Consider the following 17,873-nt stretch of genomic DNA (forward strand, 5'->3'; position numbering starts at 1 on the left):
CAGACTTGCATCCATTCATGGACGAGTTTTCTTTGGGAAGGATGGACACTAATCTGCCCACATTGGCCTATTTCATTCAGCAAACGCTTGGAGCAGCGGGCTTGTGTCTCCACCAGCCTCCTACGATGCATCTATTCTTGATTTCACACTCCCTCTGCTGGCCCGCAGAGTGGTCCCCGTTGGACAGATGAGGCAGCTGAGGTTCAGAGAGGTTGGGCGACTTTACCACAGTCACACAGCAGGGAGAAGGCACGGTTGCATCTGAGGAGAGGCTCTCTCTCCATGTCCTGAACATCTGGGCACTCGGTTCAGGGCAGACACTAACACAGGAGGCGTCTTTTTAGGACTGAAAACATCTCCTGAGCGGAAACCTCAAGAGATAGCACCAAGGTACAGCCCTCACAGAAAAACGACAGATACACCCAAACAATAAAATAGCTCTTTTTTTATTCACTTTGATTCGGATCATTGGAAATGTTCAACAATAAATTAAAAATAAAAAACAGAGCAGAGGCTGAGGAAGGCAGACTCTTGCCAAGTTCATTCAGATGAACAAACACTTAGCTGCAAAACCTGGGAGTGAGGCAAGGGTGGGGGGCAAAGAACGCAGATTTTAAAACACCACCAACCAACCCAACAAGATTGCAAAGAGGAAAAAGTGCTCAGGAAACTTTGGCTTTGACAAGAATTCAGTTAAGTGCTAACGTGATGGCGCACCCATGTCCATCCTACCGGGGCCCAGTGAGGGCTCCCAGGTTAAAGCTGATGTCTGGACCAGGACGTCGGGCAGGAGGGCGACAATGGCAGTTCAGAAGCTGAGCAACGGGGTCAAGTTCAACACGAGTACGGACCTCTGATGGTCTGGGAGGCAGACAGGAGGCCAGAGGCTGGCTGCTTGTAGGAAATGCAGTGCTTTGGGTAAGGACAGACTATGTGATGCTGCTTTGCCTGGCCCGCTGTTCCTCCTACACCCTCTTCTTTTATTTTGCAGAGGTGTCGTGACCTGCCCCCCAGGAGGGCTCAAAACTTGTTAGCCCAGACCCCAGGAGAGGATGACCAGCCAGTGGCCTGAGGCCATGTCTGCTGCAAACCAGATGTCCACGATAGACACAGTGACATCCCCGAACTCTGGGGGAGCGAGGACAGTTGCCCTGATGGCACGTGGCTGGAGTCCAGCCATCTTTGGCTTCCCTGGAGAAAGCATTTCCGACCACAACCATGAAAGGGAGAGTGAGCTCTTTTCAGTTTTCCACTTTTCCTTTGGGTTCAAGCTGCCTTGAAGAGAACAGTTAAAGCAAACATCACAGTTCTCAATATTCTCTGTGATTCTATCCCACCTTTGATCCAGAGGCCCAGATTGCGTCGAGGTAGGGCTGGCCTCTCGATGGCCCTTCTGGCCACGGCAGAGCCTGGGATGCCATCACGTCCCCGAACCCACCCCCAATCCCTGCGACAAAAATCGCCTGCCCCCGTTCTAACCTGGCTTCTCTCTTTTAGGTCCTATTTCCTTGGGTCTGCCTTCTCCCATTAAGCCCAGCCCTCGTGGTTTGCTGGACGATGCCTGATGAAGCCAGGGTTTCAAAAGGCATCAATTCAAGAACTTGCTTCTCTTCCCCAGATTACTACAAACCGATCCTCCTTTCTTCCCCTACAGGTGGGTGAGAGCAGGGGCTCCAGGGGTCGTGTGGCTGCAGGCATTGCTTTGCTCCAGCTGAGAAAGCAGCCTCTTCACTCCCTGGGGGAGTCAGAAGTCTGGGATGTTGGTAACATCTTTCTCCCTCATCAGTTCCGCCTTTCGGCTTCAGGCTCAGCACTGGTTATTGCAGGCTTCGTGCCCGGGGCTGGTCTCCAAGGAGCTCTCTGCCCGCGGAGTGGACAGAGCCCTGGGCTGGGATCCCGGAGCCCCGGGGAGCCCAACTGCGTATACTGTTCATGCAAGAACTTCCTCGTGTGGGTGCTTCTCGTCCTCCAGCCGATGGCCAAATCCCCGTGGGAAAGACTCTTGTCCAGTTCTCAGCCACCTTTACCCCGGTGTGGGCCCCGCTGGTTTAAGGCAATGGTGCGTTAATCCCGGCCACAGTGGCTGGCTGGATTCGGGTAGGTGGCCGTTGTTAAGCCACAAGATGATGTCTGCCCCAGCTCTGGGAAAGCAGATGCTATCTCCTCCACTGGAAGGACGGTGTGAGAAGGCCGAGGTTACAGCTTGCCTCGGGCCACCGTGGGCAGCCTGAGAACGAAGCCCGGCGGTGAGAGGCTTGTAGTCCGAAACCTACACCAACTACAGCTCTTTGAGGGGCTGGGTGAGCCTGGCTGGGAAAGCCCACCTCTGGAGCCAAGAACACCCTATTTTGGCTCAAAATCTGTTTCACAACTGGTTCACTTTTGCAATCACTTGCCTTCTCTGGCATTGCTTTTCTCATCTGTAAAATGGGATCCTAGGGCTGAAAGGCATCTCACAGTGAACAGCCTGGTGGGAAGGAGAGGTGGAGTAGGGACCAGGCGGCCGACCCAGGTGGCGCGCAGCTCAGCTGTGGACACCTGTCTGCTCTGGGGACCTGACTCAGCACATCCAGGAAAGCTAAGTGCTCTCTCTGACCCCATCATCCTGAACAGACTTGGCTTTCAGGAGAAGGGGAGAGCGAGCTCAGGGGTCAGACCACATCGCTCCCTACGCCAGTGTCCATTTCTGCAAGGTTTGTCCCTGGGATTAATCAGCCGACCAGCACGTTTGCTGAATTCTTCACGTCAAGTACTCCCATGAGCTCTAGCCTCTGAGGATTTATGCTCGGAATAATGACCTCACAGCAATTTACAAGCCTTTTATCAGTCAAGAGGGTCTTCAATTTTGCAGAATTTTAAAGCTGGAACAGGTTTTTGTTTGTTAGCTTTTAAAAACCACTTTCTGGATCCTGAATCTTTGAGAATCGAATAAAAACTGGAACCTCTCCCCAGGAAAATACTCATATACAGGGACTCAGGGGAAAAACAAACGTGGTGTGTGACTTCTAGGGATGCTTGTGAATGCCCGTTGCCATCTGTGGTCCATTTGTAATTCCTCTCTCCCCATTTGCAGAGGGAGAAAGTGAGGCTGGGGAGGGCAGGGCTTACCCAGAGGGCTGCAGGGAGCAGCGGAGGCGGCCTCCTGGCTTCCCAGACCAGGACACGGTCACAACTCCTCAAAGTATCAGTGGCCTTCTGGGAAATGCTCTTTACAGAAAAAACGGGCTGTTTTTTTTGTTTGTTTTGTTTTGATTAAATGTCAGCAACTGGAGCCAAAAATCACTGTCCTTTCACGCCTGCGACTCTACTCCCCACCCGGCCCCAAGACAGTGCCGCTGGGTTTGGCAATTCCTAGCCTGAGACTCAATTTAAAGCCCGTAATGAGAAAGAAGAAAGGTAGGGCTGGGAGAGAAGGAGGTACAGAGCATCCCACAAACCTACCGACCTGACACCCCACGATCTGCCCACCAGCAAGCCCTCAACCCTAGACACCACGGTACCTCAAGTCTCAGGATTCCTACAAAACTGGCTTTGAGCGTCCACACCCCAGCTACCAGCTGAAACGAGAGCAATTGAGTCACAAAGTGCAGATGATGTCAGCTGAATTTTAAAAACAAAACAATAAATAATCAGGAAGGCTGACAAGGAAGAGCGAGCAGCTGGGATGTGAAGGATGAGGTATGACTTCTCTCCTCTGATGGTCACGTTCCTAGGATGACCCTGCAACCCCCAGGACACCACACAGGTGACCAGGAGGGATCTGGCCCAGAGCGTAGACCCCTGGGGGAAACTGCTGGCTGGTGGCGGCCTCCTGCACAGCTCTGGAAGGTTACGGGCACCAAATCCAGTAGTCTGTGAAAATAAGTCCCCATGGCTGACGGGCCTCTGGATGGAGCCGCGTATCATCCGAGCTTTGTTCCAACTCAGACGCTGGCTCAGGGAACTAGAGAACTGTCCCCGGCTACAGAGTAAGGGGAGTGCACTGCTGCGGTCCCCTTTCCCAAGTCGGGGCTTCTGCCTCATTTCAGCCAAATGCATGCATCCCTCTCCCCAATACAAAGGCACACAGAAGGCGTCAGATCTGCTCTCAGCCATCATGATAAACACAAAGATTGATTACTCAAGGGAACGGCAGCTTGGGAAGGAGACATCTGGATACTTAGAGTCTCTGAAGACCTGTGGGTGAGGAGCCCTCCTGGCCACGATAAATGAGCTTTGGGCAGAAAGGGGAGGCGTGGTGGTCCTACCATGTGAGGGAGGCCCCACATGGCTGTCCTGGGGGTCATCCTCACCCAGGAACTTCACAGCGAGAATCAGAGCACTGGCCCCGGACCCCTCAGCAGAGCAGAGTCTCTGTGCATCCTCCCCAGGAGACCATCCTCTTCTTTAGAATGTGGGAGTCTTCGGATTGGACCTCCCCCACAGTCTCCCCACCTTCCCCAGCCCGGAACAGCAGCGAGAGGGGTCTCCCCACCCCAGAATGGTTCTGAGACTTGCCCTGCAGCCCTGGCAGGGCTCGGCAACCTTGCTGAGTAGATGCTACCAAATGTTGGGGTGCAAGAGGCTGCGAGGGGCACCTGGGCGCACCCCTGAGGCTGGCCCTCCAAGTTCCCAGAGCGCAGTGGCTCCGGCGAGAAGCTGGGGCTGGATGTGGAGAGGTGCGCTCTGGTGCATCTGTCCTTAGCCCTTCACAGCGTCATCTTCCCTTGAAGATCCGGATTTTGTTGATGGATGCCAAGGTGGCCGTCACATTGGACTCAAAGTCCCCATCGTGCACCCCAGTCTTTCGAAAAGCCCCCGCCGATGGGTTGTTCTCCCAATAGTGGTGCCAGTTCCCTTTGCTGTCCGCCCCGAAGCCGTACAAGTCCACCTGCCGGGGCAAAGCACAGGTGAGAGCCGGACAGCAGGGCTGCAGGTGGACCCTCTGACAAAGAGAGCCTGCAGGCACCCCCAGCATCTGTAAACACCACTTCCAAGGATTCACAGAAACCCCTCTCCAGGAGCCTGGAACTCCCAGAGGCTTGGGGAAGCAAAGGCAAGTTGAGTAAAAGTCAAGTCCAATGCCAGAGCGCACAGTGGGAGGCTACTGCTTGTGGGTGGCCCTGCGGGTGCTGGGTCCACCTCTGGGGAGGCACAACCTCTTCTCCAAGGCTTGAGGAGCAGGGCTTCGAAGCCCAGCAGCCTGCCCCAGATCCCAGCTCTACCTCTTGCTGATACATCCTGCAAGTCCCAAATCACTTCTCTGAGCCTCACTTTCCTCATACGGAAAATGGGGCCAAGAGCGATGACCACAGTGAGGTGGGCGGTAGCTCTGATCCCTGCCTTCCCTTGGGCGAACACCCATCTGGTCCGGGGGTCCTCACTGTCCGGTGGGCGTGGCAGGGGGCGTGCTTCTCATGCATGACAAACTTTTACTGAGCACTTATTCTGTACCAGGTGCTGCGTTAAATCCGTCAGAGTTCAGGCGGATGCTGGCGCGATTAGGGATGCAGGAGTCAGGTCTCGGCCCCTGGTGCTCCTAAATTATAACAAGCACCAACCGGGCCCCCGTGCGGGACAGGGGCTAACGCCGGGGCTCCCTCCGCACCAAGGACGGAGGGGCAGGAGGCCGACGAGAGCAGAGAGAGCTCTTTCGAGCAAGTGACACTTGAACTGGGTCTTGGAAAATGAGCAGAAGGTGACCAGGAAGGGACGGGAGGAGGGGCTTCCAGGGGGAGGGAAAGCTATGTGGGCCGCAGCATGGCAGACAGCTTTCAGGGGTGGGGACCCACCAGGGGCAGGAGACAGCTCTGTGGCAAGTGCAGCCTTTTCTGAAAAGGCCAGCAGGGACACGGGCCCGCCCCAGAGCACGCGCTAAGGGACGGGAGGGGCATTTCTGAGGCAGAAGCCCACGGGCTCTTTGACCAGCCAGCTGGAGGTAGGGGCTTGGTGGGGCGATGAGAGGCAGGTACGGTTTCTAGGGTGAAGGGCAGGCGAAGATGGTGGCAGAACAACTGAGGCAGAGGCGGTGGCGGGCCTTGCTACCCCTCGACCCTCCTCCCTGCGATGTCCACTGATGAGCCTCATGGGGCGACGGCGGGGATGGGCTGTACGTGACAAGAAGGGACAGCGGCGTGCCCTGCCTGGACCCAGGGCCAGGGAAGAAGCAGGGGCACTGTGGTCCCCATCCTGCTTCACTGTCCGCGGGCAGCAAGCACCCCAGATCATTGATGGAAACCCAGGCCCAGGCTGGCGTACGGCGAGGCGAATCCATGGTCGGAAACACGCGGTTGGCAAAGTCACTGATTCTCAACCTCAGTGAACAGTGGAACCCCTGGGCGCCGGGTTTCCAACCTCAGGAATTCTGGTGGAAGTGGGCTGGGCTGTGGCCTGGGGGCCGGAATTTAGCTCCACAGATGATTCTGATGAGCAACTGAGATCGAAACCACAACCCCAGACAGCTCCCCCGATTATAATACACTCCTGGGGGCGAGATATGCTTATATTGCCCCCAGATCAGATCTGAGCTTCCAGGGCCAGGCTCTGCCTTGGGACCTAAACTTCCCGTGCGGGAGACAGTGCCAGCCTCACTGTAGAGACAGGATCAGAGCTTCTAGAAAAGACAGGCTATGCCGGGGCCGGGAGGGGGATGGAGGTCTGCCTGACTGCAGGCGCTCTCGCCGCCCCTCTTGAGAACACAGAATGAGGAGCCCTCGGTCCCCGACCCCCTGGGGGGGGGGCAGGCAGGCATGGGGGAGGGGGTCCTACCTCATCGCAGATGTGCAGTGAGAAGATGACCGAGAGGATGCCGGTGGATGGGTACCGCCCGTGGCCCTGCAGCCAGCTGTCGAAGACGTACTTGATGAAGGCTGGGTGGTAAATCAGGATCTGCGGGAGGGAGGACACGGTGAGGGGTCTGGAGAAGGATACCAGGCCTGTGTTAGGTGCCACACACTGTTGTAACCTCGGGGGACCCTGTTGGGACTGGAACTCATAACCCTGCACTCGGGGTGGGAGGGTTAACGTTCTAGTGGAGAAGATGGATCGTGACCTAAATCACTGAGACACAGAGGATGCTAGAAAAGAATGATGAGACTACAGAGACAAAGCAGAGAAAGGAGATAGGCACTGGGGTGGGAAGGCTTGCAGACAAGGTGACATCTGAATTACAATCAGATGCGGCCAAGGAGTGGGACAGGAGGCTGCAGGAGAAGGTTCCAGGGAAGAGCATGAGCTGGGGGCAGGGACACTCCTGTCACACTGCAGGAAGGCACCGAGCCACCCGTTCTGCCTCACATGGGCCTGAATGATCTCCAGTCCCTAAAATGACCCCGCACGCCAGCTCTCCCTCTCCTCATGTTACAGATGAGGAAACCGAGGCTCAGAGACGCTAAGTGACATGCTCAATGTCATGCAGCCACCATCGGGAAGACATCAGCTCCAGCCATACAGTGACTAGCTGTGTGTCTCTGGGCAAGTTACCTGACCTCTCTGAAACTGATCTCTCCATCTACACATGACAGTGTGTGCAAACGTCTGGTGTGGCGGACACTTCATTTCCTTCATCCCTCTGCCCTTTGCCCACGTCTTAGCCAACCCCATTCCAGGGCCCACTGGGGAAGATGCAGATATGGAGACAGGTGACGAGGTCTGGCTTTGGAGATGCTCATGCTGTAGGGCAGTGGTTCTCGAACAGCACCAGCATCCTTGGGGGGCTTGTAAAAACCCAGCGTTTCTGATTCAGCAGATCTGGGGTGGCCTGAGGATCCGCACTGGTGACAAGCTCCTGGGTGGTGCTGCAGGTCCAGGGTCCAGGCTTAGGGAACCTCCCCAGGGTTCGTCTCTCCACTCTCTAAGCGGGGGGCCACCAGCCCCAGCAGCCCGGGGGCCCAGGGGCTCTCCGCCGCCCGATGCTGGCAGAGCAGGGAGACGGTGATCTCCGTCCTCACGCAGAGCCTGGAAAGCGAGGCTGGGCTCAGAGGACAAGGCACCTGAGCCTTGACTCACCTTATTCTTTTTCACCTTGATCTTCGTGGGGACAGGAACATAGGTGCTGCGGGAGGACAAGGCAGGTGGTTAATGTGGGAGGGGGCTGGAGGCCTGGGCCTCAGCTTGTAGGGGCAGCTGGAGACGCAGGTGGGGCAAGCGGGAAAGCACGCTCATTCCCCAAGGAACCCCACCTCCTCGCAGTGGCCCATTATGGACACCAGAGGGCGATCGTGGCCCGTTCGAGGACCTGCTGCTGCATTATGCCGCCTTCTCCCAGAAAGTTTAAGAAGCGGGATTGCTCCAAGCCGTGCACACAGCACAAGCAGCACGGAGCGGGGCCCACAACACCCATCCCCCGCTGCTGGGACGCTGGCTGATAGGCCCACAATGGCCCCTTTTCATCTGCAAGATTTCCCGTGCCCCCAAGATGACGGTATACGTGCCTGGCCACCTGGCCTCGGGGACAAGTCACGTTCCAGCTTGTGGGACCAGGAGGGAGGGGCAGGCAGCGGAGCCCTGGCTGGTCCAGCTCCTCCCCTGGCTGCGGCCCGCTTCCCTCACTGCCCTCCTCCGAGCACAGCCCCCCGCCCCGGCTTCCCGCACCCAAATCCCTCGGGCTTCCTAACCAGGCCTCAGACAAGGAGGCTTTTGGCCATCTGGGCACTAAGCCACTTCTCTTCAGGCAGGTGCGAGCCTGGCTCTGCGAAGGGGCCAAGCCTCCGGGTCTCCCTGGAGGCTGGAGGTCATGAGAAGGACTAGTGGGAATTCACTGAGACCCGTGCCAAGTGCCCGGAACAAATCAGAAGACGTGAGCTCCTCGGTGCTCAAGGCAGCCGGAGCCGACGTGCTCCACGCCCGGTCTCCCCGCCCGCCCCCCAGCCCGGCCGGGGCCATTCTGACGGTTTGAGAAGCGGGGGCGGGCGGAGGCTGTCATCAACGGGGAGCACCCCAGAGATGAGCACGGGGTCAGAACTAACACGTGCTGTGTCCTTTCCAGCGGGGCTCCCTCTCCCGAGGGGTTTCCAGGGTATCTGGGGAAGCAAAGCTGGGAGGTCTATTCGGAGGGGCGGGAAGTCACGAGGAAGAGGAAGGCCGGAGCTCCGGGTGCATCGGGGTGATGGGAGGAGGGGTACCAAGAAGAGCCGGAGGGTCTGGAGGCGGCCGGAGGACTGGGGCTCTGCCCTCCAGGAGGAGGCCTGGGGAGGGGGGTGCTCCGGGGGAGGAACAGCGGGGCGGGGGGCTCAGAGGCCCTCACACGGCAAGCAGCGGGACAAGCAGTGCCCCTCCTCCAGGCGCCCCGAGGGGACTTACTGGGAGATGGTGCCTGTGGTGGTGGCGCTGATTACCCACTGCAGGTCGGTGGTCTTGAAGGGCACCAGGACCATGCTGACGTTCTCCGCCAGCTCCCGGAAGCTCTCGGGGTACACGAGGTGGTGGGTGGTCTTGCTGCCCACGTCGGCCTCAAACCCTGCCGTGGGGGCCTTGTTCATCCTGGGAGGGGGAGGGAGAGAGGACCGGCATCGCACTGGGGCACCGATTCTGAGGGTCAGCTTCAGCTCCGCGAGGCTGTGCTGGGCCCCAACTTCCGCATCTGTGAAATGGGGGCAACGGCGGCACAGCTCAGAGGCTCTTGCTACTTTTTTCTCATTTATGATCTCGCGTGAGCCTGACCGTCGCCACCATCGATGGCCTACTCTGTCCCGGTCCAGTGACGCACATCATTGACCCTTAATGATGACAGTGTCCAGTACGTACTTTATGGTCCTATTTTTATGGCCAAAGAAATCTGAATGCAAAGAATTTATCCCAGGACACAGAGTAACCCAGAGGCAGCCTTGAACTCAGGGCCTGTCTGACCCTGAACCTGACTCTTTCCCCCTCACCATGGATGTGCCCACTGGACACCAGGTACACTGAGGCTCCCTGAGGCCAGGTGAGTGGTCTAAAGACCAAGTCAGAGACCACAGAAACAGGGGATGGTTCTAGAAGGTGCCTGCGCTTCTCATCTGAGTCACTGGTGCCCCTGGGTCGGGTGACTGGTGTGGGGATGACAAGAAACGTGGGAGAGACGTGGGGCATCTTCCTGGAATATCCGTTTTACTTGGTGTCAGGGAAACATGTTTTACATTAAAAGTATATAGTTACGTTATGGCCTAGATGGCAAAACAGAGACGGCTTTTATTTTATTTATTTTTTTGGCTGCGCAGCTTGTAGAATCTTAGTTCCCAGACCAGGGATGGAATCCCAGCCCCTGGCAGTGAGAAGGCTGAGTCCTAACCACTGGACCGCCAGGGAACTCCCAGACAGGGATGGATTTTAAAGATTAAACAAGAGTCCTCAAGTTAGTCTTGCCCTCTGGCCAGGCCTCTCAAGGCCAAGCTCCCAGCCCCCTGGGTATCTCTGTGTATGGTTTCCTCTCTCCATCCAGAGAGGTCCTGTTGGTCCATCTGCAATGCAGATGGGGAAAGTGAGGCCCAGAGGGGGCAGTGAGGGGCCCGGGGTCCCCAGGTAAGGCTGGGCACACCCGGACTGGCGTCTTGACCTCATGACGCTGAACCATGAAGCCCCTGCAGCTCCAGGGGCCTGGGGGGCAGCGGGGTGGCCTGGGGGGCAGCGGGGTGGCCTGGGGGGCGAGGGGCTGGCACCCACCTGAGCACAAAGTCATGACTGTCTATCTGAGGCCCGTACCAGGACTCTTTCAGGTTGCCAGAGTTGCCCACGACGGCACAGCGCCGGCAGCCCACCAAACTCTTCTCCAGCAGGGGGTCCACGTTCCCGGGCACCACCTGGAACAGCTCCTTGATGGTGTCGTTCAAGTTACTGGGCTGTTTCTCCCGCTGGAGCCTCTGTGGGCGGAGGACGCAGGACACAGTCAGTCTGGATGTGTTACCTCTGGCCCCCGCTGCTGGGCCCCGAGCCCCCTGTGGTTGGTGACCCAGCCCCTCCCGAGTACCCTTCTCTCCGCTGGGCACCTGGAGATGCAGGCGGTTCAGACAGCCACCTCCCCTGCCAGGAGCCCAAGGGCCACTCAGGGAGATGGGAAGGCAAGAGATCATTCACTCATTCTACAAAGGCTTATTGAGCACCTATGTGCGAGGTACAGCTCTGGCCTCGACGCAATCAGACTGGCTGGTATGAGTAAAGCACATGGGAGAAGGGTCGGGTGACCCTTCACGCTCGCCTCCCCTCCCCTCTGTTCCCCTCAGCCTCCCGCCTCTCAGCTCCTGCAGCCCCAGGACCACCGGGCTCCAGCCAGACTCAAGAATCAGCCCTTTGCCGGATGCATCAACGAGTCCAATGTCTGCTTAACAAATTGTTTTCACACCCACACCAAGGTCAGCTGCCCTGGGACCTCTCTGACCCACAGGCGGAGACAAACACTGGGTTTATCCTGAGGGTGACCAGCCCCCTGGTTGGCCCAGGGGTTTCCCTAGAAGCAGGACTCTCAGTGCTAAAAGTGGGATGAGTGGGTCTCCCTACTGAGCCCTCTCTCTGTACACCCACGTCCGTCCACTGCCTCAGGGGGAGCTCGGCCACGCTGCATAGTGACCACTTGCTGATGCACATTACTCCCCCACTCAGAGTGAAACCTGGAGAGATTTCCTAAGAAGCATCGCATCTGCCTGTGTCACCAAGCCGCAGGGCTGTGTCACTTCAAAGGCAGACGAGAAAGGATGCTCTGGGGCCCAGGTTGGTTGAGCACGTGTCCCGAATCCAAAGCAGGATTTGAAGCCAGGCTTTTATAAACCCACCTTGAAGTCTCTCCCACAACATCACCCCTGCCTCAGAGCCCTGGAACCTTGACCTTTGGAAAGCCCAGTCCCTGAGCTTGGGGAGGGGTAGGTGGCTGTGGGGTGAGTCCCACCAGTTACTCGCAGCCCCAGGGACAGGAGAGGGGCTGGGAGAGAAAGGTGAGGCTAGCAGCTGCTTGGGCCACTGTCTAGGAGGTCAGTGACGGGGGGACGCGTAGGGAGATCCCCAGGCATCTGGTCCCCACCTGGCATTGGAGGAATTAGCATCCCCAAGGAGAGGCACACCAGGAGGCCTGGATGGTCCAATAGATAAAACCACCCAGCATCTCCTCCAGCCTAAGACACTCACATGCTGCGGGAGCCGCAGGCAACGACATCAGGACCACAGACACACTTCTACTTAGAAACATCACTGGTTACAATAAAAGAAAAAGAGGAAATAGCAAGCGTAGGTGAGGACACTGGAACACTTGTGCCTCGCTGGTGGGAATGTAAACTAGCGCGGCCACTGTGGAAAACTGTTGGGTGGCTTCTCGACAATTCCATTCCTAAGTATTAAAAGGAACGGAAATCAGGGAATTCCCTGGCAGTCCAGCGGTTTGGACTCCGCGCTGAGGGCCCAGGTTTAATCCCTGGTCGGGGAACTAAGGTCCCACAAACCGCAAGATGAGGCCAAAACAAAAACAAAAACAAACAAAAAAAAGAGCTGAAACCAGGGTCATGAGCACATACTTGTCCACTCGTGTTCATTGCAGCATTACTCACAATAGCCAAAAGGTGGAAACAACCCAAGTGTCCATCGATGGATGAATGAATAAACAAAACGTGGAACGTGCAGACACTGGAATATCATTCAGTTATAAAAAAAGGGTCATTCTGATATATGCTCCCAATGGATGAATCTTGAGAACACTTATGCTAAGTGTTATTTCACTGGCTTATTTGCCGGACATACAAGGACCCATATTGTACGATTCCCCTTACAGGAGATACTAGAATCGCCAAACTCTAGCATGTAGAATGACGGCTGCCTGAGGGATGAGAGGGGTGCCGAGGGGGGTGGTTATTAATGGATACAAGGGGCTTTTGTTGGAGGTGACGGAAGCGCCAGGTGCGGGTAGTGGTGATGGTAAGCCAGCATCGTGAATGCATTTAATGCCATGGAATTGCACACTTAGAAAACAGCGATAAATATTATGTTATGTATATTTTGCGACAATAGGACAAAAGTTATATCCAGATTAAACACCTGCTCCGATAGGATCTCCTGGGGCAGCTCCAGGCTCCTGAATCACCTGGGCTGATGTGTGACATCTGGGCAACAGAGCCATGACTCACAGGCTCCCAGGTGATGCTGCTACTGGTGCAGGGACCACACTCTGAGAACCCCTGGGATCGAGGACCACAGCCAAGCTGCCCGGCAGGGACCTCCACGGGGGCCCCCACCCAGGAAGAGCCCTGACAACGTGAAGATGCGCTCAGAACCAGAGAGTGTCCTCCATCCATGTCATCGCCTCGGGGAGCATGACACTGTATGCTGGGTTAAGGGAGCAACACGGCGTTCTTTAATCCAGCGCTCAGCAATATTTACTGAGCACCTACTATGTGACACATGTGCCTGCTTTGCCTCGGGGGCCCCGGGGTTTGAAGGCTCACAGCCGGCGGGGTACCCATGCTGGGAGTGCAGCATCACGTTGTCCCGTCCACCTACTACTGACTTACCCCTCTTTAACGATTCACTTTAAAAAGTAAGTTTATTTTTAAAGGAAATCTCATATCTCTGCCACAAGCGGAAAGCAAGAATTACTTGGCAGAAGTAAAAAAATCTGTCCAAAAAAAAAAAAGGAAAGTGTCCAGTACAATGAAAACAAAACCACTTTATTTGATTCCAGCTCCATCCTGTTGCTTGCCCAGGCAAGCCGCCCTCCTTTGCTAGAACCAAGATGGGCAGGTGTTAGAGGCACATCATGAAACAAGGAGCGACATTTAATCCTCGCAACTTCAAAGATGGAAAGAGAATTAAAGCCGAATGACATCCTCGCCCTGAGCGTGATGCGATGCTCTTAAAGACCCTGCCCCTGTATCACCAGGAATCACGCTGCCCCACCGGCTCACACTTCAGGAACCCTGGCTCTGTTTCAGACACTCATTGGCAGGAACGGAGATTGAGGCCCAGAGAGGGAAAGATCTAGGCCACGGGGTAAGTACAGAGCTGAGTAGAACTCGGGGACAGCGGGCTGGAATCGAGCTGTGTTTCTGGGGATTAGAGCCCTAAAGCATCCACTCACCAGCTGGGGTAGATGAGGCAGGTCAGTACCGCTATGTCCCCGTCTTCCTTGGGAAGGAACTCTGACTTCTCTGCCTTTTGTAAATGACAACGGAAGTCCCAGAGGGCTGCTGACACGCACGCAGGAGAGAAAGGGCAGAAGTTCCAAGACGCCCTTCTCCCCTCTCACTCTTCCTGCCTAGTTTCCAAGCAGTGTATTTCTTGGTCTACAGTCAGCGCTCAAGCAGCGGCTGCTGCTGTTGTCAGAGGCTCCCTGGAAGCATCAAGTCTTAAGGCAGAGCCTGGAGGCAGAGGTTGAGACAGCCAGCATCACCCCACTGCCGCAGGACATGGGGGACTTCGTGATACCCAAGGCACCTGAGCTGTCAGCCCCCAGCTCCTGAAGGCTTCTTCCTGATTCCCCCACGCCTGCCCTCCCTCCCATGTGGGTCTGGAGGAGCAGCGGTGGGCAAGAGGACGGGAAAGCAAGGGTGCCTTGGGGCGGGCGGCCGGGTCCCAGGCCTGGCTCTGTATGGATGGCTGAGTGACCTCAGTCAAGTCCTTCCCCTCATCCCGGAGACAAAGTAGAAGAGGGAGCAGACACAAGGGGTCTGCTCCAAACCAGGGCCCCAAATAGGTCTGGGGAACAGCATGTCTAGGGCCAGCCCCTCTGACACCTGGCATCGATCACCTTCTGCGGGCTCCCGGCCAGCCAAGCATCCTTCAGGGCATTTCCCACCAGGCACGTCATACTTTAGAAGCAGGGCTCTGTGTTTGGGGTCCTAAATCTGGATCTGTCAGACATTGTCCTGGCTGTCTGGGGGCCTTTATGCAGAGCTATGGTGCCTGCTGGAACTCCCAGGGTGTTTTGTTTGTTTGTTTTTGTTTTTTTTGCGGTATGCGGGCCTCTCACTGTTGCGGCCTCTCCCGTTGCGGAGCACAGGCTCTGGACGCACAGGCCCAGCGGCCATGGCTCACGGGCCCAGGCGCTCCGCGGCATGTGGGATCTTCCCGGACCGGGGCACGAACCCGCATCCCCTGCATCAGCAGGCGGACCCCCAACCACTGCTCCACCAGGGAAGTCCCCAGGGTGGTTTTTATTTCAATATTCTGTGTCTCCGTCTGGAGGGACGGGAGCGCTTGTCAGATGGGGTGTCCTGATTCTTTACTCAAAACATGTGGTCTGTGTGTTGTCAAGGAACCCAGAAGCTCTAAAGCCCTGCTCCTTTCTGTTGATTTCTATTCATGAGGAACCTTCTCCCCTTCCTTCCTACGCTGCAAAATCCCTTCCAAGAGGCTAAACTCCAGCAAAGAAGGACTGCACATAAGGGCTGGGGTGGGGACGTGGGAGGACAATTTGATGAAACGGTAAGAGCCACATGGGAAAACATTCAGCCTTCATAAGTGCTGAAAGAATGCAAATTCATTTTCCCTTGCCCGTTAAAACAGCAAAAATAAATAAAAATGTTAAAACCTAATGTTTGCGGTGCTATAGAGAAACCTGGTGAGGCGACTATTACTACCTCAGTCTGAGAAGCTGAGATGAAGAGCTTCCTCAACATCACCCTTGATAAAATATAGAAAGTCAGGAGCAAAACCCAGGGACCCTGGGTGCCTATCACCTATCACCCTGCCTTGGGCTGGTCTGCTTTCCCTTCTCCTCCAACCATCCCTGCAAGCTAAAAAGGCAAGGCTGTTTCTTTCCATCTCAGTATCTTGGCATCTAATAGATGCTCAATAAGTCTTCAATGAATGGATATTTCTCACTCCCCTTCAATCCACTTTGCGCTCAACAACTAGATCAGATCATGGACCTCCCCTAGTTAAAATTCTACAGTGGTTTCCTGTTGCACTTAGAACAAACCCCAGGCTCCTGGCTGTGGGTCCTGACCACTCCCAGACGCCCGCGCTCACGGCCACACACAGCTCCAGCTCCTCCAACACACCAAGCGGATGCTGCCCCAGTGCTCTCGCACTCGCTGTCCCCGTGACCAGCGGCACTTTCCCCAGATCCTCCCGCAGCCGGCGCCCTCTCCGCCTTTGGGTCTCAGCTCAATTCCCGGCTGCTCAGAGACCTTCCCGACGAGCCCATTTACAGAGGCCCCTGCCCCAAGTTTCTCCCAAACCCCTTTTATCCTCCTCCGAGCACTTCTATCTGAGTCTATCTTGTTTATTTGTTTCTTATCTGTCTCTCTCTGCCGGAATATAATTCCATGAGAATAACGATCTGGTTTTTTTTTTTGGCTTCTCCATACCCAGAGTGGGTTAAGTAGTGGCCTCGAAACAGATATGCCCAAGTCCTAATCCCTGGAACCTGCACCTTGAGCTCAGGCTTCTGCCTCCGGAATCGCGAGAGGATGCGTTTCTGTTGCCGTAAGCCACCACCCGTGCGGTCACCTGTTACGGCAGACACAGGGAACTGCTACAGAGCCCTCTGCCCTGATTTATAATATATACAGGAGATCCTCAATAACAGAGGCTGAATGCGTGAACCAACGAACGTACGGATGACCAGCATTCTGAATCCCGCCAAGCGCCTGGCAGGGCCCCTGGTGCACACTTGGGTCTGAGCGTCTGGCAGGCAGGGGCCGCCCACATCTCACCCCCAGACCCACACTCAGCCCCGGCTCTCACCAGCCACCAGCTGTAGGTGTCTTCCTCCAGGAGCGCGTTCTTGGCTGTCAGCAGCGGCTGCAGGGACCGGTTGAATCTCTCGTCGAACCAGGAGGACACCTTGCGCTCTCCGATGCAGCGGGCGCAGGTGCAGGGCCTGTGGGGGTAATTCACGAGCCTCCTGAAGTTGTCCGAGAGCTCGAGGACCATCTGCCTGGGGAACCACGCGGTGGCCACCATGGTGTGGGAGAAGTTCAGGAAGAAGGAGGTGAGGAAGATGAAGAGGGTGAGGAAAGTGAGCACTTTGAGAATTCTTTTCCTCGCGGTCGCCATTTCTGCTCTCCTGACGCGGGGCCTCCCAGGGATGGGCTGCAGGAAATCGCGCCTAATTGAGGAGGAACTTCCACGAACGATCCCAGAGACAGAGGATCGACTGCAAGGCAAGGCGGGGAGCCCCAGGGAGCCTCAAAGCCTCCTATGGCCACTGCTGCTGGGCAACGGCCACCCGGCTGTGCCCGACATCACCCGCGACACTCAAAGGCTAAGCGGACCACTTGTGGCGGGGTGCCTCTGCTGGCATATAATTTGTCTTTTCAGGAAATAAAGCGGCCTGCTTCCTCAGCAATCCTTAAACAGCCGATAATGTCTCCTGATGAAGCTTTAATCGAAACTTGATAACAGTGATTTCCTTTCCCATCCAAGGGGGTTGAGGGGTAATTAATCCTTGTGACAGGCCAGGGTCCCTCGGAGGTGAGGGCCTCGAAGGAAGGGTCACGGTACAGGACAGGGTCAAGCTGTCTTTGTTACCGCCCTCCAGAGAAGACGGTGTGTGGCAATCCTTAGTTAGAACTTGGTCTTGCCCATGCTGTCACCAGAGATGTGGCGGTGAAGCAGCCGACTTGACAAAGCCACTGAGGGTTGTCTGTCATCTGCACAGAAAAGGAGGAAGAAAACAGGATGAACTTCTATTACTTTTTTATAAAAACCATTTCTCTCTCTCCACTTCCCCCCATCGTCTTCCGTTCTGTTGTCAAGCCCATGTGGCAAGTGGCTACAGACGATATGTTACCCTTTTGAGCCTCAGTGTGTGCATGTGTGCAGTGGGATGTTAACGCCTAGCCTTCAGGGTTGCTGAGAGACACGGAAGGTGGCCCACCCATCTTTCCTGCAGCCAGAACCTAGTACCTTTAAGATTCAGACCTAAGTTTGTGAAATGAGTTAATAACGCACGTACAGTGCCAGGTGCACAGAGATTGCCAAGGACATGCTACTTT

General features: G+C 55.9%; 1 protein-coding gene across 1 annotated transcript in view; it reads right to left on the reverse strand.

The window, feature by feature from the left end:
• Window positions 1–425: 425 nt before the first annotated feature.
• The window catches only part of ST3GAL1 (ST3 beta-galactoside alpha-2,3-sialyltransferase 1), an 88,206-nt gene continuing 70,758 nt past the window's right edge, over window positions 426–17,873 (reverse strand). Inside the window, exons 3-8 of the mRNA XM_082858915.1 lie at window positions 16,621–17,528; window positions 10,618–10,814; window positions 9,280–9,459; window positions 7,987–8,032; window positions 6,748–6,867; window positions 426–4,870 (exon numbers count right to left, since the gene is read on the reverse strand). Coding sequence (XP_082715041.1) covers window positions 4,697–4,870; window positions 6,748–6,867; window positions 7,987–8,032; window positions 9,280–9,459; window positions 10,618–10,814; window positions 16,621–16,932 — 1,029 coding nt within the window. The 5' untranslated portion in view covers window positions 16,933–17,528 and the 3' untranslated portion in view covers window positions 426–4,696. The remainder of the gene's footprint in view (window positions 4,871–6,747; window positions 6,868–7,986; window positions 8,033–9,279; window positions 9,460–10,617; window positions 10,815–16,620; window positions 17,529–17,873) is intronic.

This window comes from Leucopleurus acutus, assembly GCF_964270905.1.
Source record: "Leucopleurus acutus genome assembly, chromosome: 17".
Lineage (NCBI taxonomy): Eukaryota > Metazoa > Chordata > Mammalia > Artiodactyla > Delphinidae > Leucopleurus > Leucopleurus acutus.